This window comes from Poecile atricapillus, chromosome 1 (genome assembly GCF_030490865.1).
Source record: "Poecile atricapillus isolate bPoeAtr1 chromosome 1, bPoeAtr1.hap1, whole genome shotgun sequence".
Taxonomy (NCBI): Eukaryota; Metazoa; Chordata; class Aves; order Passeriformes; family Paridae; genus Poecile; species Poecile atricapillus.
Window position 1 is genome coordinate 147,897,785 of NC_081249.1, and position 20,633 is coordinate 147,918,417.

The window sequence follows — 20,633 nt, forward strand, 5'->3', positions numbered from 1 at the left end:
GTGTTCTGTTGTCACATTTCTCCATTTTCTTACCAACAGCTCACATCAGCTGCCTTGTGGTAAAAGTCAACACCATCCTGGGCTGCATTAGCCAGGGTGTCCCTGGAGGGCCAAGAGAGGTGATCCTGCCCCTCTACACAGCAATGGTGAGGCCACATCTGGGAGTGTTATGACCACTAAAGGGACATGGACTTACTGAAACAAATCCAGCACATCACCACAAAGATGACTGTGAGACTGGAGCACCCTCATGTAAGGAGAGGCCAAGAGAGCTGGGATTGTTCAGCCTGGAGAAGGCTGAATGTGTATCAATACCTGAATGGGAGGGAATAAGAGGAGGGTGCCAGGCTCTTCTAAGCAGCATCCACTGACAACTGAAACCCATGACACTTCATGTGAACACAAGAAAATACTTTTTCTTTCTACTATAAGGATGGTCAGACAGTAGGTTGTCCAGAGAGGTTGTGGAGCCTCCATCTGGAGAGATACTAAAAAGCTGGCTGGATATGGTCCTGGGCAACCTTGGGGAATTAGACCAGTCAAAGGATCACTTCCAACCTGAAAGATTCTGTTTATTTATATGGATATTTAATGCACAGGTTATCTCCCTCCTAGAGAGGGCAAAAAATTTGAATGACACCTGAATCTAACATACAATATCATAAATGCAATTTAGATATTTACTCCCAAGTTAAAACAGGAAATCCAGACATGATGCTGTCAGACAAGGGGGAAAAACAGGGAAACCAAACTGTAGTTATATTTTAAGCATTGGGACAGTGAAGACTTAACAAGGTATGCTACATAACAGATAATTTCTATCTTGGTCATTATCATTAATTCCACTGTAAGAAGTTCATAAAGTGAGTATATCTGACACCGATAAAGCAGGAAAGTAGTGTGCTGTTTATTCACGGAAAAACTGCTTTCTGCCATAGAGGCCTGGAGCTTTTCTAGACGCTTTTTCCCAGCCAAGGTTTCCCCCTGGTGTCAGCGCTTAACAATATTGCGGCGTTTGATCCAAAGCGGTGTAATTCTGTGTTCCGAAGAGAAGATGGTAATAAGGAGCTGGCCTCAGCACACTTCTGTTGGCAGAACTGAGCTGCCGAGCGCAACGCTTCAGCTGAATTCTCTGGACGTGTGACTTTTCTCCTCCAATTTAAGCAGAATTGTTACCCATCTTTTTTGCCATGTCTCACTCAAAAAGTCACAGACGGTTCAGGGCGATCAGGCTGCCCAGGGAAGCTGTGGATGCCGCACCCTGGCAGTGTTCAAGGCCAGGCTGGACGGCGCTCTGAGCACCCCGGTGTGGCGGGCGGTGTCCCTGCGGTGCTCCCTAAGGCCGCCGCCATTGCTCCCCGCGCCTACATGTCCCGTCGTGCCGCGCGGCGCGCTGTGGGCGGGGCGGCGCGGGCGGTTGCGCGCAGGCGCGGCGGTCGCGCGGCGGTCGGTCGGTGGAGCAGCCGGCAGCCATTGTCGCCGCGGCCGCAGAGCGGTTCCCTCACGGCCCGCAGGACTCGCCGCTCCGTGACGGTGCGTGACCGCCCCTCCTCCGCGGGGGGGCCGAGAGGGGCGCGGGGAGCCACGGGTGGGGTTTTGGCGGCGGTACCCTGCGGCGGGGCGGGAACGGGCCGATGCCGGAGAGCCGCGGGCGGAGGCCGCGCTGGCGCCGCGCGGCGCCGCAGGCCCGGGCGCTCGGCGCGGCCGCGGCCGGGGGGAGGAGGGGAGGGGCCGCGATCCATCGCTGCCCCGAGCGGGGAGGGTTGATCCCGGCAGGATGGCCGGGAGGAGCCGTCGCGGATTGGAGGCGAGCGCAAAGCTTCGGGGAGCCGAAGGGGCCGGCGCCGCTGCGTGGGCCGGCGCCGCGATGGCGGCGGGCCCGTGAAGAGGGCCCGGCTGCCTTGGGCAGGCCGCAGGCCTGGCGCAGTCCCGGATTCTCTCGGCTTCTCGAAAGAAGGGAGGAGCAGATGGCCGCTTGCTGCGGGTCCGTGCTTCCGGAGGGCTTTTTCGCATCTACTGAGTCGTCAGCGGTCGAACTCGATTTCATTGTTTTAGGAGCAACGTGTGAAGCTCCGCGCCTCGTCGTTGTCAATACAGATCTTGCACCCATTGTGCTCCCTGATTATGAGTAAATAGTGCGCGGATGGGTTGTTCGTACGTTTTTTTGGAGTGTATTTGACAGTTTAGTGGTGGTCAGTTCCACCGACCGTGTTAATTTCCTTTTGTGATTCTTCTCCCCACTTTATTTTCCTAGAACTAAAAATATCGAACAGCGGTTACGCAGTCATTTTAAGCTTTCAAATCTCTGTTGTTCCCAAAATGAGCGCTGTTGCCAAAGTGGCTGTTTTTGCCGTGTTTTAAAGCGTACAGTTACGTAAGGCTGTCCTTCCTCTACAAGGGCCTGCCTTTCCCTTAATACCCACTGCTGGCCTGGTCGGTGTTTGTGTGGTAAGGGTGCGCCAGGGAAACCGTGTGTTGGAAGACTGGGCACTCCGCGAGGGAGCTAAACCAGCCCCCTGAACTGGATTTCCGTGTGGGCATCAAAATGCACGTGTGAGCACAAAGGAGAGAATGGCTACAAAGGGCAGCGTAGGCTCTTCCGAGGTTCGGGGATGGCTGAGGCCAATCCAAGTAAGTCCTGTCGCAGTTTAATCTTTCGGCCCATAAAAAGGCCGGTACCCAGACTTCCAAAACTTGGCACTTCTCTGATGGCATGGTAAGTCTGAGTAAAGAAGGTATTCAATAGAAACCTAATGGGTGTAAGTTAACAGAGAAGTTAAATAACATTGATCCAAAATACTGTATCCAAGCTGACTGGAATTATTTTCACAGCTAATGTGACATGTCTGTTTATTCTGCCTGCTTTAGAGCCCAGTATTGTAGTGCAAGATCACATCATATTTCCGTTCCTTTGGGCTCGAATTCTTTGTTTTTTTATTATGACAGTAAGCTCATTGAGTGAGCCAGATAATTAATATTTTTCAGTTACAAGATCTTAAAAATTTTTAGACTACATAAATTGGAAAAGTGACACCTTAAGGTAAAAGATGGAGTTTACACAGAATATCTCAAATTATATATCCTGAATCAGTGGATAGCTTTAAAAATTTGAATGCCCCAAATAACCTTTTTTATTTTTGCCATTGTTGAAATTTCATAATCCAAAATTATTCTTCAAAACCAGATAGACTGTTAAAATAAGTTATATTTATGGTTACTGGAAATTGAAATAATTTTTTTACTAAAATTGATCTTTTGTGTGATAATAAAATTTTATTGCAGAGATTTTTCTAGGTGAAAGCAAAAGTTCTAAGAATGTTTTATGTTGTTTGTTGTTATTTTAATGATTAGCATATGAATTGTGTTTTTTTGTTTTTTTTTTTTCTAGCAGCTCCTAACCCAGTAAAATCTTTGAAGTTACAGATTTGGGATTTTAAGTTTCACGATTTAAAAGTACAAAACTGGAAGTTCTTCGTAGGTTCTGCTAGAAGTCAGCAATACAAGATGTTATCACTTTTCTGGCTGTAGAGAATCATGCTTTTAACGTGTCTACTTGGACCCAGTAAAATCAAATCCTACTTAATCAAGATTTCTGAGATGTAAAAGTGATCTTAATCACCCTATTTTAAGTTTGTTAATCTGATAAACGGTGCTGTTTTCTTTTTTAGCATCAACCTTAAGATGAGTGGCTGCCGTGTCTTTGTTGGACACTTGAGCTCACGTGCTCGTGAACGGGATGTAGAGAAATTCTTCAAAGGATATGGTCGCATACGAGAAATCCATCTAAAAAATGGATTTGGGTTTGTGGTAAGTAACAGCTTTGTTTTCCTTGCTCTTGCTTGCAGGTACTAACCTTGCTAGGATGACTTCAAGGGAAGGAAGGATGTTTAAAATAATAGGAGTTGCAGTGGGAAATGGAAAATATTAATACACATTTCAGGATGCTTTTCATAATTTTGGATTACAGTTTAGGCTAGGTTTTGCTCAAAATCTTGGTTATATTCCAGCTACATTAAACACATTGTTTTATCATAGTCTTCCATGGATTTTAAATTTACTCCTCATTTCTGAAGACTGTATAAATACCCTGTTACAGCAGTACAAAATATTGCAGTTTTGACCAGCAAGAAAATTTAATACAGAATCACTTAAGCTTCTCTCACACACACCTTGTAGTCTGCTTGATCATATGTCTTAAATAATGGCCTGACATAAAAGCAGAGTAGTTGGCTAACACAACAGGCATAATAGATACTGGTTGATGGATTCAAGCAGCACAGCTTTGAAATCTTGTGCAGCAAAAGTTCAACATATTCATAGGGCATATATGTCTGGCAGACTATTAAATGAAATAGTTCATTGTATCTCTGTTACATACCACTGCTTTCTTGACCTCTGTGTTCCTAAATGTACAGATTTTGGAGCTTTACAGGTTCACAGATTGAGTCAGGATCAGCCTGTGTTTTAACTATTATCTCAGGAGAACTGAGAATTAGCTGTTGTGCAGCGCTCAGTTCAGACTTGAAAGGCTGATACTGCCCTCACACCATGGCATGCTTACATGCCACTCTTTCTGCCAGGATCAATCCCTTGAGTGAAGTTATTGGGAAAGAACAAAAGGAGAGGCTTTGCCTGCTTTAGTTTCATGTGAATATTGCTCCTTAACTCCTACACGTGGTGGCTCCTGGTTGCCGTGCATTATGAGCTGCTTCTTATTGACTGCCAGTAGATAAATACCCATCTCAGCAGTCTAAAATCTACACACTAGCCTGAGTTCATTTGGAGTGCTCTTTCCAATTGCTGCTATTTCTCAGTCCCCTTTCCTTGAGTGTTCCTCCTCTCTTCCTGGGCAGGGCTGTTGACTCATTCAGGAACAACTTCTGTTCAACTCTCGTAAGCAAGTCAGTCAATCCTCCCTCCTCTCTAGTTCCTCTCTAGTTCCTAGTTTGAAACCATTTTGTTTTCAAAGATCACTAAGCATGAATAATTGTCTCATAAATTTATCTTAAAAATTTAATTGTCCTCAGGATAATTTTTTTTTTCTTTGCAGCTGAACAGCTTTAGCTCCCATACTTGTCATCCCATCATTGTACACTCATATCAGAAATCACTTCCATTGTTTGTGTAACTGTGTTCTAGATCTTGGAAGACTCTGACTGGATTCCCTTGGAGCTGCCTTTTCTTCCTGCTGAACAAACACAGCTTTCTTAATGTTTCTTTGTTATCAAACCTTCTGATGAGTTTTGGTGGCCCTCTGCTAGTCTCAGTCCAAGTTTTCAATGTCTTTTATGAGCTGAAGGGACCAAAGCTAGACACAGTGTGCCAGGTGTAGCCTAATGAACGCCAAGTAGGGTGGAATAATAGCACCCCTTGGTCTGCTGATAGTGCTCCTACCGATGCAGCCCAGGATGCGATTTGTGTTCATTGCGGCAAGGCCACGCTGCTGACTCATGCTTAGCTGACTCTCCACAAGGATTTCCATGTCCTTTTCAGCAGAGCTACACTACACTCCAGCCACTCAGCCCCCGGCACATTCTGCTGGTTAGGATTGTCTTGTGCCACATGCAGCACTTTGTTTTATCTTTCGTTAAGACTTGTGGTTCTTGTTTGCTTAATCTTTCAGTCTGTTAGGGTCTTTATGTGGGATGTTTTTTCATTCTGGTATATCTATTTCTCCTCCCACTTTGGTGTCGGACACAAAATTGGTGAGGCTGCTCTTCACCCTGTCATCCATGTCATTTATAGACACATAGAGTGGCATTGTCCTTCATGGCACTTCACTGGCCATGTGCTGTTTCTGTTATTTAAGGCATGTATTTATAAAACATATTACAAAACCAAATTAATATTGTTGTAGTGTTTAAAAGCGTGTTTTGTTGTGCTTGATTGAAATAATTGCTTAATCTTTGAAACTAATTATATTTACTTAAATTTTCTAGATTTCAGGGCATAGTGTTTTCAAACTTCAGACCATAAAGCTAGATAGACTTGCAGATGTTCTGTTTGTTAGAAAGTAGCTGACGTAATTGCACTAGTAGTTGCCAGCTATTGATGCTCTTAAATTCTGGACCTGAATTAAGTGTGTTAAGATAATCTTTGCATCATCATGAAAGGATGTGTGATGTTTCGCTTGCAGTGAAACAAATTTCAGTGTAGAAGGGGAAGATTGCTTAAGTGAGTATTGCTTCTAAAAAGCAGTTTATAGTTATGCAAACACTTTCTTCAGCTTGAGAAGCTTCTTCTCTGTTGTTAATTCCTTGCAAGCTGCAATTTTTTCTCTCCATCTGCACTGTTGCTGCCAGCATCCCTACCCAGCTGCTTGTTCTCTCTGCTTTATTTCTTTCCTTTGTCCGCTTGCCTGTCATGGTGTTGCTGCAGTTGTCCAGCCACACATAATGAACCTACCTGGGAAGCTGATCTGGTTGAAAAATAACACTTTTTCACCCCACCTCCTGCACAAAGTGTGCTGTTTTTCATCTGGGTAGGTTTCTTGACCTAGTTTCCTGCCGAGCTGCACAAGCAGCTTTGCCAAGAACCAGTGGGCTGGATAGTGGGCAGAGGCTACTTGGGCTGACTAAAGCAGCATTTCTGCCAAAAGCAAAGTGACAGATTCCACCGCAACAGTAAATGGAATTATGCTTGTTATAGCTGATCTGGACCCGCAGGTGGCCAGTGCTGATGAAGGGCTTATGTTTCATACTCTTCTTACACTGGCACCTTTTTGTCCAGCTAGTGAACTGAATTCACTCAGAAAAAAATTAGGAGGGCTTTTTTTTCTGGTTTACTCTTTCTTTGCCGGTTCAGTAAGAATTTAAGGAGAGTTTTGGGAGCACACTGTGTTTGATCAGCTCATGCTGTTATGTGGAGCTGTTCATTGTAAATATTTAATGTGAACAAATATTCCAGTATGTGGAGCTGTGTTTTAAATTGTATGCCTTGAAGTAATTTCCCCCACCTCTCCCCAAAAGTATTTTAGATGTTTCTGTGGCAAACCAGGTAATTTAATTAATTTATTTAGTATAGGTCTTGCTAATAGTTATACTGAAACAATTTGGGAGGCAAAAGGAGAAAAAGTGGGATGTAGGGAGAAGAAATTACCATGAATAGGAACATCTTGGCTTTTCAGTCATAAATGTACTTGGAATTGGCTTCCTTATTCAAAGTTCTTGGTGATACTTGCTGTAGAAACATAAAATTTATAAAGAAAGCATGTTTATTAGTGTTTGCATATACTGTGAGGGAAAATATGTTTTTATTCGTATTTTCTTTTTAGGAATTTGAAGACCACAGGGATGCTGATGATGCAATTTATGAACTAAATGGTAAAGAGCTGTGTGATGAAAGGTAAGTGTGATACCATAATTTCCCTTAAAAATAGAAAAAGTGCTTTGCATCAAAATGCAGCACATTATCTTATGCTCTGACAGCATTTCCTGTGGTGGGATATACCTTCCATAACTTTAAAGGCATTCATTGGGATCCAGTCTTGTTTAAGGCAGAGATTAGTTTGGGATTGGAGGAGGAGGGGCTTGAAGCAGGGCTCACCATTTTCTCAACTTGCACTTAGTTCTCTTTCAAAGGTAACTCAGGGTCTTGTCATTAGTAATATTAGTAAGAGTGAATTGAACTTATTTAGTATTTACCTGTCTATTGACCAGAAAATAAGCTGATGATAGCCTGTTATCATTTGAATTGTTGCCCTTCAATTTGCAGCAATGTGGACTGTAGTCATTGTATGTTGCAGTAATTTCTATTGTGATTATGGAAGCTGTATTTTAAGTCATTGGGTTGATTTTATTATTATAACAATAAGAGTTATTTTAGTACTCTTTTCTTTCTGTGATTACTCCTGCACTTGGGTTGAGGAAATTCAAGTGTTTCAGTCTGAATTACAGACTTGTGACAATTTTCATGAAAATCCAATGGCAGCAAGTGAGAAAAAACACTGGTCTGACTCTTAAGAAATGTGAGTGGTTGTGTTATAAATCATTGCTTGCAAGGGCGAGATAATTCTTGTTTGTGCACATTTGCTTCTCATTGTGAAAGATTTAAGTCAGTGTCAAATACTTGAAGTTTGTTGTTTTAATTTTTTATGTGCTTGTTTTGTTTTGTTCCTGTCATAAGGGTCACAATTGAACATGCTCGAGCCCGAAGAGGAAGGGGAAGATTCTCACAACGGTTCAGTTACTACCAGTCGCAGAGTGGATCTAGGTAGGTGGTGTGGGCTCTGTCCTTTTCCTCTTCCAGTAATGAAAGAACTGGACTTTTATTTTTATGATTTAGGGATCCAGCTCTGTTTCCTTGTATAGTGTCACAAAAGAAGTTTTATTGTTCTCAAACCTTGCGGGTTCATTGCTGTTATTTGCCTTCTCAGGCTGAGGGGAGTGGGGATTCTAAAACAGTTTGAGTGTCTTGGAGAGGTTTACAAACCTATTATGAAATGTGTTTTTTGCCATGCCTCCTTTGCCATGCTGTAGGGCACTACGCTGGTCTTGCTTCCTGCTGGCATGTAAATGACGTGAAGGAGTATTGCTGCAGTTGGATTGGCTGATTTTAACACTAAATCAAGAAAAATGCAGAGCTGCTTTATTTTGTTGCTTTTGTCACCAAACTGAGCTTACATGATAAGTAGAATTATTGTAGAGCAATAATTCAAGGTACTTAACTGTCTAACCAAGTTTTCACGTTTCCAGTTGTATGGTTATCAAAATGCTTATTTCAGCACAGCCTAGGAAAGGAGCAGTGCTAGGGCACAAGATGAACACTTCTGCACATGTTAGTAAATACCAGTTCAACTAAGTTTGCTGACCAAGCAGGAGAGTCTCTCCAGCAACGGAATGTGAAAACCAGGACACAGCTCATACCTAGAATACCTCTAGAGGACACACAGTATTTGTGAAGTTGTTCACATTCAGTGATTGGAGACACTGGTGAACCTTGTCCAACTTGCAGTGAAAGTTCTGCAGATCTGCCTATATTCTGCCAGACAGCTACACATTATGTCTTTGTACTTTATATCTACTTGTGTGAAGGAAATACATGTGGAATTTACTCTGTAGAAACATTGATAGCTGTGGCCTATGAAGAGTATAGAGTTTGGAAGAAAGACCAAGATACAAGGGACATAAACCTTCACTTTTGTTACAAGGGCAGAATTGCTGACAGTTACCAGCTAATGTCTGGAACATCTAATTAGCATATGCAAGCATGCAAGCATTCTAATTAGGTTTTTTTTCACTTTAGTGGAAGTAACCTTGGTGTGATACAATTGGTCCAAGGTCCAGGCTAAAAGTGGACTTTCAAAGTAGCAAGTTTGCTTGATTGAAGGTCATGGGCATCTGACATAGTCATCTTCATGTTGTCAGACTGCCAGTGCTAGGCAGGAAGAGACTGGTTTGCAATAATGGAAAAATGAGACTAATCCTGCTAGTTTTGTGACTCTGGGTCCTCTTGTTTAAATACTTGAAAGATCTGGATGTTTGAAAAAAATTGGGACAGTTTTCTAGTGGAGTCTTAAATATACTCTTGAAAGAAGAAGCAAGTCTGCAGTCCAGCAATAAGGAATTTACTTAAATCTTTCAGCAAACTGTAGAAAATGTCAGATTTCTTAAGTTTCAAATTCCTTATGCTGGAGAACTTTTTTCCTTTTTTTTCCTTTGAATTCCTCTAGCCGGTATGGGCCTCCTGTTCGTACTGAACACAGGATCATTGTTGAAAACCTTTCATCCCGTATCAGCTGGCAGGTGAGTTAGCATCTTCTCTTTCTTATACCTTATTTTACTACTCCGTAAGTAGACTGCTTTCAGCCTAATTTCTTAATAAAGCCATCATAAATATTTAATGTGAACAAAAAAATAAGAAAAGCTTCAAGGATTGCTAAAAATTAGCATTCAAGCACTTACAGAAGTCTTTTGTTTCAAAGCTGTGCAGATAGTTCTGTAACTAGATATTGTAGTTGGGCACCAGTTTGTTCTTCTGTTTGCCAACTGATAAAACTTTTGAAGATTCTAGATTGTTTCTAAAATATTGAAACATTGCATTCATTCAACAATGTCATTCTTTTGTATTGTTACACCTGGAAATGCATGCCTTTGTTTTGATTGAAATTTATAGTCTGTTCTTATGTTTTGCAAAGTATTTTTGTGACCCAGTTAATGATTAAGAATTCTGGTAATGCATCATTAATAGAGGGAATTTTAAGAGAGCTAGTGTGTTGAGTATGCTTACTGTAGATACTTTTTTCAAAAACCCAAACTTTCAGTACTAGTCATTGGAAGTTTTCTTACCACCTTTCTTTTTTGTTGTTTTTTCACCTCTTGCTAATTTTTTGCTAATACTTAGCTGGCTTTTAACAAAATAGCCATATAATCAATTCTTTTAGTTGTGTTCTGTGTAGTATACAGTGTATAGAAAGTTCACTTTTTAAGGACATAGCAACAGATGCTATTTACAAAAGGTGAGTGAATAGTGGAGTTCAGTCTTGTTTGTTAACCATTATATTCTTGGAGTAAAGAGACTTTTATCAATGTCCTGGAAGATGCAGTAGAACATGTTTAATGTTCAAAGCCTCAGCTACTTCCCCACAAGGAGGCTTCTTGGCTTGCCTGGAGCTCTGCTATTATGTTTCATAAGAGTTGGGTGTAATCCATGCAGATAAACGGTTGAACTCAGTTTGTTTATCTTCTGCATGACAGGTTCAAAGGGTTCGTAACAGTACAGATTTGTTCATTATTGAATAACTAAAAAAAAAACCAGCTGAGTTGATGTGATGATCAACTGGATTTAATCTAAATATCTTCTGGGTATGCTACACAGTTACATATATGAAGAGATTGACACTTGGAAACGACAGTAGGGACCGGAGAAGTAAGCTGTAATGGAGTGTTAAGGAAAATAAATCCTATAATGCTGTTTAGTGTTAAATGCATAACTTGAAAAAAAAATTAACATTTTTGTAACTTTCTTTTACTTGTGAATATTTATAATGGCTTTATGTGTACTTACATTTAATCTGAAGCCCACCCAATTCAGATTTCATACCAGTGAATCTTCTAGTATTCTAATTAAATGTTTTAATGTCTCTTAAGTATATGATAAGTTAGCATAAGAGACTTTTCGATACCTGCCTAAGTAGACATCATTTGAAGGTAACAACCATTTGCAAGCTGCATTTACTTTTGAAGTTATACTGCTTTGGTACTGACTGTAATGTTTTAACTTCTAACTGTGCTACTTATAACACATTAAAATGGCTAATCTATTAACAGTAGTGCTATTATTCTTCGTTTCTCATCCCTGCTAGGAAGCACACTCATGGAACCTGCTTTTAAACTTATGCACAGAATTTAATCTTTGTTGTGTCCAGATTCCCGTACATTGAGAACATCTATCTCCCTTAGAAGAGTTTGTGTTGGAATATTTAAACATAGAAAAAGCCAGAAAAATTTCTATTCTGATCAGTTTCCTCAGATTGTTGACTATATTGTTAATAGATAATCCCATCTCTAAGTAGTAGACAAACTGTTAGAATTCTCCTTTTTTTTTTTTTAGCAAACATATTTTTCTGCATGTTCAGAGCTTTCCAACCACCTTTACCAGTTTTTCAGTATCAAATTTTCAAGCAGTTGAGAAACGTAGGTCTGTGTTACATTAAGACGTATTAATACATGTTCTTCATTTTTATGGTTGTCCTACACCTTGTTTCTCTTTGCTGCTAATGACAGCAGGGTTTTCTTGTGCTATTTAAGGTGACACAGAACAGTAAACTTAAGATAAAATTTGATTGTTCCACTGCTTAGGTAATACCAGGTAACTTTAAAATATTTCCCTAATAACAGAGTATCGAGCTTTTATAACACATGCACACTTCCTCTCTTTTAAGCAATAATGTTGGCATCTTAATCATGTTGACATTGCGATTACAAACTGTATTTCATGTTAATGTTTCGTAGGATTTAGCATATAGTGTGGGAAAATTGTAGGAGACTCAATCCTAAAGCCTAAAGCTACTGATTTGGGCAATAATTATGTAGATTAACATTTTCTAACTTCCTTTCGACTTACCAGCCCTGGTCTGGTTAAATTCTCATTGACTTGATCAGAGCCAAAATTTTGTCCATCATCTCTAAATTGACATAATTTAAAGTATTGTTTTTAATGGTACTAATGTGGACCAATTTTCATTTGCTGATAGGGTTTCTTTATATTAAGACCTGTGAAACAAGGAAAATATCTGCTACTTTGCATATGCCAGTTTTTAACATAAACTATTGAATTAAAATACTAGATGAAACTAAGCTTTTTTATATTCTGTGGCAAATGTTCTAAAGTTTTTTCTTGGCTTTTTGTTTTGTAGTCTTTTGTTCCTTAAGTGTATTTCTAACCAAGTGCATTTTGAGCCTCTTCTAACAACCTTGATTTGGTTAACCTTCATTTTTCTTGTGTGGAGGAAAAAGAACCAAAGATTTGGGGGTTTTCTAGTGGCTGAAATTCTAGGGTTTGGCCTGTTCTGAATTTTCCTTTTGGTTCCTATGACACTCCTGTTTTTTGGCAGTCTAGATCTTGGTTTGCCTGGGTTTGATCTCGATTGGCTAGCACAGATCATCCTCGGGTTCTTTAGCCACTTCTGGAGACTGGAGACTATGTCCAGTGCTTTCAGGGCCTCTGGTACCTCCGTGAAGCATATTGCTATGAGCCATCACTGCCTTTCTCATGTAAGAGAGTTCCTCTTGGCCAGCTAGGTATTGGACAAGCAACTCTTTGCTTAAGGTACCTTCTTATATCACCTGCCACTTGTGGTGTGCTGCGGTAAGTAGTCTGGGATTATAAAATACCAGATACTGTTGGGTAAAAGTGCTGCCTTAACTTAAACAAATGTTTAGCTTTTTAGTGACGTTTTGCACTGTTTGTTTGTGCTTTCTCCTATTGCTAAGCAAGTAATTTTACTTGTCCACGTTTAGCCTCTGTTAAGTTTAAGACAAGGATGTCTTATTGATGTGACACTGTAGCGTGACAGAGACTCAAATGAAGCTTGAGAAAAAATTTCCTTTGTAAAATTTTTCATTACATTGTAATTACACCTTTTTGCTTTTAATTTTGCTTTGAAGCTGGGGGAGGTGAGCAAGAAGGTTGAATTTGTCTACATTTATTGGAATGTCATTTAACCCGGGGCATTAGTTACGAAAATCTGCATTTAGTACTACTGCACTTCTCATCTTCAATAGTTCTGATTTCAGGAGACATATTGGTATTTTATGTATTGCACTGTGTTTTCATAACAGCTGGTTTTGGGATGTAGGATTATCTTGAGAGCAGTGTTTTATTCACTGTAGCTGTAAAATGACTGATCCCTTCTATGCAGCTGCTATTACATAAGCTGTTTCAGAAACTTTTTTCTAAATGATACGTGTATTTTTATATACAGAAATTAAAAAGCATGAAGCAGTTTTAGCAGAGAAAGTTTTAGGGGAGTATTCTGCTACCTGACTGATTGGTGTCCTGTTCAAACTGAAATATTAACTTTTGCTGTAGGACTTGAAAGATGTCATGAGAAAGGCAGGGGAGGTCACCTATGTGGATGCACACAGAAACAACAGGAATGAAGGGTAAGTTAATTTTGTGTTTTTGTGTGATATGATAGCTGAAACTATTAAGGGCGTGATTTTTCTTGTAATACAGAAGAAGTGAAATATAAATCTATGGTGTGGCTTAGTTGTTGAAATTTCTCCAGTTAAAGAGAAGTGGAGAAACCAAAACAATTCAAAGCACAAACTGTCGGTAAATAGGAGTTCAGTATTGAACTCAGTCTCTATTCTCTATCATGACAACAATGTGTGAAAGCAGAAAAGGAAGGGAGAATTCCTTTCAAATGTTAAGTCCTGCTGTCTTACTTTTATGTAATCATTTATGATCTGAGTCCTGAGGCTAAAACACCTGTCCGTGGCTGCTTTACACTGGTTCAGCAGTCAAAGTCATGAGAAATGAACATAACCAACTTTGGTGGGGAATACCAACCTGCCCACTCCCTTCTCACTTCTGCAGACTACGAAGGTCCTGCACAAAAAGCAGGAGAGAAGAAAGTGTGAATAAAGTGTGCTGGCAAAACGGCTCTAGGGCTGCTGCAAACCAATGCAGCTTACACTGGTTTTGAGTTCCAATTAAAAAAAAACCACAAAGACTGGATTTTTCTATTCACTGTTAAAATTCTTAAATAGGGCAGAAGAGTGTACAAACTTACTTTGTTTCATGGACAGCTTTGGAATGCAGTTTAGTGGAGGACTGAAAGATATTTCCTCAGCTAATGTAGGTTTGTGTAGATTCCTGCATTTTCTCCGTCTCCTTGCAGAAGGCAGTTCTGGTATTGTTTAGGAAGATGTGAGAGGTATGGATGGCTTGGACTGTTGGTGTCATATTTTCCTGTTAACCATGTTAAAAACTATCTTTAAGAAGATAAAACAGAAAGCTCTGACTCAGTGGATTAAAAAGACTTGATTTCCTTACTTTTTTTGCTTCTCTGAAACATTTCCTTTATTTCATCATGGTACACAGGGTTGTGGAGTTTGCATCTTACAGTGACATGAAGAGTGCACTGGAAAAACTGGATGGCACTGAGCTGAATGGACGCAGAATTAAACTGACTGAAGACCACAGAAGGCATAGGTATATCACCTGACATGATAAAATTCTGCTGAGAGCAGGGATTTGGGTAGTATTGATGCCAAAGTTTGATTATCTAGTTTTTTGGCCCCAAGCTAAATGTCACTGCACAGAACGACTTTTTAGCAATGTAAACAGATTAAGATAAGAAATAACTTGCTGAAGCAGGGTAAATAGAACACTTTTGAATGAGAGTAAAGTTTTTTTTTTAAAGACAAAATGTGGTATTATAAAGAAAGAACTTCATAAAAACATGAATTTTGGTATGAAAAACGTTTAATTTAAAGGAAGGCTGTTTCACAGTCTTGTGAAATATTTCTCTAATAGTTGTGAGAGCCAACTTGTTCATGAGAATAAAAGAAAATCAGTTGGCTTGCTTGCATTATTCCTAAGCAGTTCTGCTGTTCAGTCATTAAAAAAACATGTTGGCTGCAGCTCTTTCATTGTCTCTCTTACAAATAAATCCGTTTCTTTCCATGAAAAAACGAACGCATTACTAGTGAAGGTGTTAAAACTCTTAAGGTCTTAAACTGTGCTAATGATCCACACCTTTAGAGACTTTCTTAGCCTCTTGAAAGAAACTCTTAATAATTTGCATGGCATTTTTAGAGAGGATAAACACCACGGGTATAAAGTTTCATTTCTGTATTTTTCTTGATAAATTAAATGCTATTTCAAGGCAGGGTGTATGCAGACAAAGAGTTCTTCTTTGATAGAGACTCCCCTGCCTAAAAATCAGTTTCTCTCTTCCTGGCAGGAGCTGGGGAGAGACATCTTTTGTTAGGCAGTTTATATTTTACCATGCTAGCAGAGAATGGCAAGGCCAGCAGTTCCTGACAGCCTTGACCTAAGAAGATATTGTCATGATGGAGCATAGCAGAAATCTAGCAGCACTGTGAAATGACTGAATGCTGTGAATAGCACTTTCAGATGTTCAGATGCATGTGCTATGCATACAAAGTAGCAAAGAATTTTACATGATTGTTTTAAATTTGGTAAGAGATCAGACTACAGCTTCTAATTACGTTTCTCTAGAAGCAGATCCCGATCAAGGAGTTACTCAAGATCTCGCAGCAGGTCCAGGTCTACAGGATCTTCCAGGTCGGACAGCCGGTCCAGGTCAAGGTCCCGGTCCAGGTCCAGGTCCAGGTCTCGCTCTCGATCCCGATCTCGCTCTCGATCCCGCTCTCGTTCTCGCAGTCGTACTCCTAAAAAGAGTTACTCCCACAAAAGCCACCGCTCCAGCTTGATAGCTTCTTCCCCCTCTCCCTCTTCTTCTAAAAGAAAATCTCGTTCTAGGTCGAGCTCTGCTCATAGCCGTAGTTAACCTGCTCTGAGAGATGTATTAATTAATTTGATTCAAGTTTCTTGAAGACTTGTGACAAGTTGTATATGAGAACTGGGAGGGGAAGAGTTAACATGATGAAAGGGTGACCTCCTCTTACATTGCCAAAGTGCCTGTCATCAAATAGGCCATCTCTGTGAGGAGGGGCTGGCTGTCAGCTTTCTTCTTTCAGTGAAGTCTGGAGTGGGAAGTCTTTTTTATTTTTTTCCCTGCTATTAGTAAACATTTCTATCATAGATATATTATGTACACATAATGCTGAGGTAATGGGATGAGACAATACGCTGCTTTCTCCCTCTCTTTCCCCTATTTTCCCCTCCATCTCCAAGGCCTTTGACTTCCAAAATACTATGTTAGCTTTTGTCCTTGGTATTAAGTCCGAGAACAGGAAGTATAGATTTAATTCCTTTAAGGTTCTGTGGCTACTTTTCTGTGCGAGAATGAATGGACCAGATTAAATTAGTTTAGAGTTCCCCTTTTTCCCCGTTGCTTGGCTTAACAGGCTGTTTTAAGTTCCAGCTTTACATTGACAATATGCTTAATTTGCAAAAGACTTTCAGGAATACACATTGGTTAGTTGAATATTGCTCACTTGGATAATGAATTAATACAATGTTAAGCAGTAATGAAAGCTGGAATTTTCTTTTAAAATGAGACATACCATCCAGATGTCAGGATTATTGGGAATCCATTATAATAATTTTACAGTAATTCACTAGTATGTGGTATTGTATGTATAGGCCTTATTTGACAGGTGACTTCATAAAACTGCACAGAAATGTCAATATGCATGTCCATGTTTTTGATGTTTATAAAAGTGACATAGCTTTCATACCCAAAAGTGTGATACTGAATAACATGTGTATGACTAGCAATAGTCTTGATGGAAAGGAAGGTTATTTTAGTAATGAGAGCAGCAAAAAAAATATTCCCAGGAAAAGTGTAGTCAAAATCTCCGTAATGCACATTTGTTTTGATTAATAGAAATTTCCACTGCAAATACTGTTGTTCTTAAAATTTGGAATTAGATTTTTTTTTTTAAAAACTTCTGTATTGTCAAAGAAGGGAAACATTTTTGGAAAAAATATGTAAATTAATCCCAAAGTCTTACATGTATTTAAATGTACCATTCCTAATAAAATCAAACCTTTTTCTGGCTTACTTTGCAGTTTTGTTATTGTTCACTTCACACAATCTTTCTGACATGATCATGAAGAAATTTATTTGTAGGTATACCTGTATAGAAGCAAGAAAATGTAAACTAGAAACCAGCTGTGATATGTAAGTGACCAGATGCTGATTAACTGGACGATAGGATAGGATTTTACTAGCAGTGGCTGTTTGAATAAATGGCAAAAGGATTCTTTCTGCAAGTCCTTGCCAACGGGTTTGTGTGATGCCTGCTGCTCTTGACAGTTCAACAGAGGAACCAACAACCAAATGGCCACGGGTGTTGGAATCTTCCTGTAGGCAAATTCACTTTTGAAATACTGTACTAGAGATTCTTACATTGCACATGCAACTTGTGTACATACAAGGCTTCAAGGCTGACACCCTTTATAAGCCAAGTTACTGGTGACCCTGCCCATGGCAGGAGTTTGGAACTAGATGAATTTTAGGGTCCCTTCCCACCCAAACTATTCTTTCATTCTTTGCATGTTTGGCATGATGTGATCTCAATATGCTAGCAGTTCTCTTACCACGGGGCATTTTCCTCCTAGGGGAAGGAAGCCTTATCCTACAGCATGCAGCTGCTTGCAGCACGGGGCACACCTGGAAGTTGATCACTGCAATTAGTTGCATTTCAGCTGCTGGCTGCATCACCCCCCAAAACCAAGAGTGTATTTCCTGTGATGTTTATGGTGCATCTTTATTATTATTTGCATTTTTGTCAGTTTAACACATGGCTTTTCATCCAAGGATATCCCAGTGGTTTGTGAAGATAAACTTTATTGTACTTGGCCACATCACATCTCTGCTTTATTGATGAGAAAAGGAATGTGAGCGTTGTGCGTGGTCACCTGTCGTTGCCAAACCAAGGGGTGAGGAGTAGGAAGGAATATTCCCACCAGGAAGGCCAGATTCCTCACCGCCGAGCAGGTTTGGCTCTAGCTCATTCCATCTATTGGCTGTCCTTGTGCCACTGCTCCTGGAGCTGAACGGGCTGAGAAGCCTGTGGGTTGTGTTGGGAGACAGAACGTTTCTCTTTCAAAACCTCGGCGAAGGAGCGAGTGATTCCCAGTAGGAAGAAGTGCCCCAGGATCTGTACCCGCAGCGCTCTGCCCCTGCTCCAGCAAAGGGCCGAGGGCGGTGAGTGCTGCGCGTGGAATTTCTCCACTGCCAGCTCCGCCTGCCGCACCCTGATCTGAGAGCTAACTCTTGTACAGTTCCTAAGTGGAATTAGTCTTCTTACAGAAGTCTTGGAAGCATGTAATTTCCCGTCTGTTTCCTTCATTCCCACTCCATAGCCATTGTTTGCTGGCAGACTAAATACTTTGTGCATCCAGTACCTGAGGGCACGTTTACCATTTTACCAGCCCTGCAATCCCAGCCCAGCCCCCTCCACCTCCTCTCTGCAAACCTGCTGGAGCGTTGTTAGCCTTTCACCCCGGGTGATTTACTAGGACAATAACGCTGATTAGCCAACAGTTACACCTGGCAGAGGGTGCAATGCCACCTTAAAGGAGGGGATACAGCAGAAATGGAAGGGAGCCATTCAGGCCTTGGACTCGGCACCAGGAGTAAATGCAAGGCTTAACAGGCTGGGGTTAGGAACAAGGCCAAGTTATATGCTATAGTGAAATACTAGCTAATGGCAACTCTGTCTGGGTAGTCTCAAGATGTTCAAAGGACATTCACTATTATTAATTTGCTGTGCCTAAGACCATGAGGGAGGGAAGAATATATGGAAAACCTTTTTTTTTCAAGATTAACAAAGGACTTAAAATAAGACAGTTTCACTGGTAATGAATGACACTTTTGTGTGTAGTGTGATAGGTTTTTCCTGTAATCAGGGATGAATGTGGTCTTCCCCTGTTCTCTCCTTTTCCACTCTAGAAATCTCCTGTGCTGTGTGGATCTGGAAAGATCAGATCCAGAGCAGATTTTTCAGTTCAGACCTGGAATTGCTGTATGTGTGTATGTAGGTGTGATACATCACTGGGGACCCTGAGATGAGGTTCAGCAGGGTCCTACACACACGCTGGATTTATTTTACCCAACAGCCAGTTCTCTGATGTTCTAAGGCAACTGATATCCCCTCAATCAGAGTCCCATGGATATTACTTTGTGGCTCATAGATGTAGGATGCTGCAGGATACTCTTTGAAAAGAAGTGAGCACCCACTGATACCAGCTATACAGCTGAAGTTAAAATCTGAAAAGGCTCTCGGTCTAGAGCCTTGAAAAGAGGTACCCTAAACTGTTGTTAAAACTTGAGCCAGATTTTAGTAGGGGACAGAGTAGCAGTGGTGCAGCATATGCTGATACAGCAGTGACAAGGAGAGGTTAGGGAAATATATAGAGTAAAAGAAAGTAACTGGATGAAGTCTGCATTCACATCTACAACTGAAGGAATTAGTCCTCAAACTCGGTGAATGGGAATATGGATGTAAGCCCCATGGTGACTTCTGGTTGCGATTTTCCAAGTGCTTCAGGCTATCACAGGTCCAGGCCAGCAGCATTCCAGCTGCCAGACAGAGCTCTCTCTCCAGAGCAGCTTAGGCCATGGGCAGTCTCTCCTGCTGGTACTGACGGTCAGACAATCGGTATCTGGCCTCTCTAGATAGCCTATCCCTTTCATGCCTCTGGCCAAAATAGAATTTATCAGAGCTGGATATAAACACCACATCTAGTGCTTCAGTCTGAAGTGCTGGTATTGGTTGCACTTGGCTTTGTCCCTCCTCTATGTTTTTTTTCCAGTAAAGCTTTGGGTCACACTGTCTGTTTAACAAAAAGTATAGGCAAGCAGCACTGCTGTCTCTTACACATACGGCCATTGCAGTGTTCCCTGCATCACTGCCAGTTCCTGTGATTGCCTTAACTGAAAAGTGATGTGCGCAAAAACCCCCAACTTTTCTTACACGTTTAAAAACTTCCCCTGTTCTTTTTGTTCAAATTGTCACAGTCTGTTTGTAGCACTGTGCAAGAACCATTAGTGATCATGTGGACTGGTCTTCCGGGTCTTCCCAAAATGCTTGCTGCAGGATTTCTGTCCACATTTGCCCTCTGTTTGTTTCAGTTTATCTTTCCCCATTTCTGCCACTTGGATGGTCTAAAATCCACATCTGCTTATTGTATACATTGTCTTGAATTTCCTTTAGTCCAGTAGCTTGTCACTCTCGTGTGAGCACCAAAACTATTGCTCTGTGTTATATTCCCAGTGACAATCGACGACACTCAGTATATTTTGGGACCCCAAATCTCACCGCAAACACCTCAAAACCTGTGAGTGAATTTACTTAACTCTCCTAAGACCTCACAACCCCGTGCTGTGCACTTTCCTACCCTCCTACAAAGCGTCTCTGCTACCTGAACAACAGCACCAGCAGTACATTGAAGAGGAGTGCGCTGAGAGCGGGTAATGCGTGCGCTTACAGTGAAGCTGTGGTGTGACGCAGCAGTCAGGGCTGCCT

At 40.9% G+C, this 20,633-nt stretch overlaps 1 protein-coding gene across 4 annotated transcripts; it reads left to right on the forward strand.

Moving 5' to 3' along the window:
• The first annotated feature begins 686 nt into the window (after window positions 1-686).
• Window positions 687-17,161, forward strand: LOC131575594 (serine/arginine-rich splicing factor 5-like). Of its 4 annotated transcripts, none has more exons than XR_009276813.1 (9): window positions 687-1,533; window positions 2,399-2,716; window positions 3,669-3,807; window positions 7,274-7,344; window positions 8,125-8,211; window positions 9,671-9,743; window positions 12,554-12,807; window positions 13,531-13,604; window positions 14,548-14,612. XR_009276813.1 is itself a non-coding variant. In XM_058831228.1 (9 exons), exons 2-9 carry the CDS (start codon window positions 2,613-2,615, stop codon window positions 15,980-15,982), a joined length of 951 nt encoding a protein of 316 aa, XP_058687211.1. In that variant the 5' UTR covers window positions 1,320-1,533; window positions 2,399-2,612; the 3' UTR covers window positions 15,983-17,161. The 4 variants fall into 4 exon arrangements, 3 of the variants coding, with proteins under 3 accessions (XP_058687211.1, XP_058687228.1, XP_058687220.1); XM_058831228.1 differs by lacking the exon at window positions 12,554-12,807 and adding an exon at window positions 15,691-17,161 and having other exon boundaries at window positions 1,320-1,533; window positions 14,548-14,658; XM_058831245.1 differs by lacking the exon at window positions 12,554-12,807 and adding an exon at window positions 15,691-17,161 and having other exon boundaries at window positions 1,332-1,533; window positions 2,399-2,631; window positions 14,548-14,658.
• Window positions 17,162-20,633: the final 3,472 nt, after the last annotated feature.

Coding starts and splice junctions, on each gene's coding strand:
- LOC131575594 (XM_058831228.1), top strand. CDS start 2,613: ATGGCTGAGGCCAATCCAAGTAAGTCCTGTCGCAGTTTAATCTTTCGG. Junction 8,212..9,670: donor CAGTCGCAGAGTGGATCTAG/GTAGGTGGTGTG, acceptor GAATTCCTCTAG/CCGGTATGGGCCTCCTGTTC. Junction 13,605..14,547: donor AGAAACAACAGGAATGAAGG/GTAAGTTAATTT, acceptor CATGGTACACAG/GGTTGTGGAGTTTGCATCTT.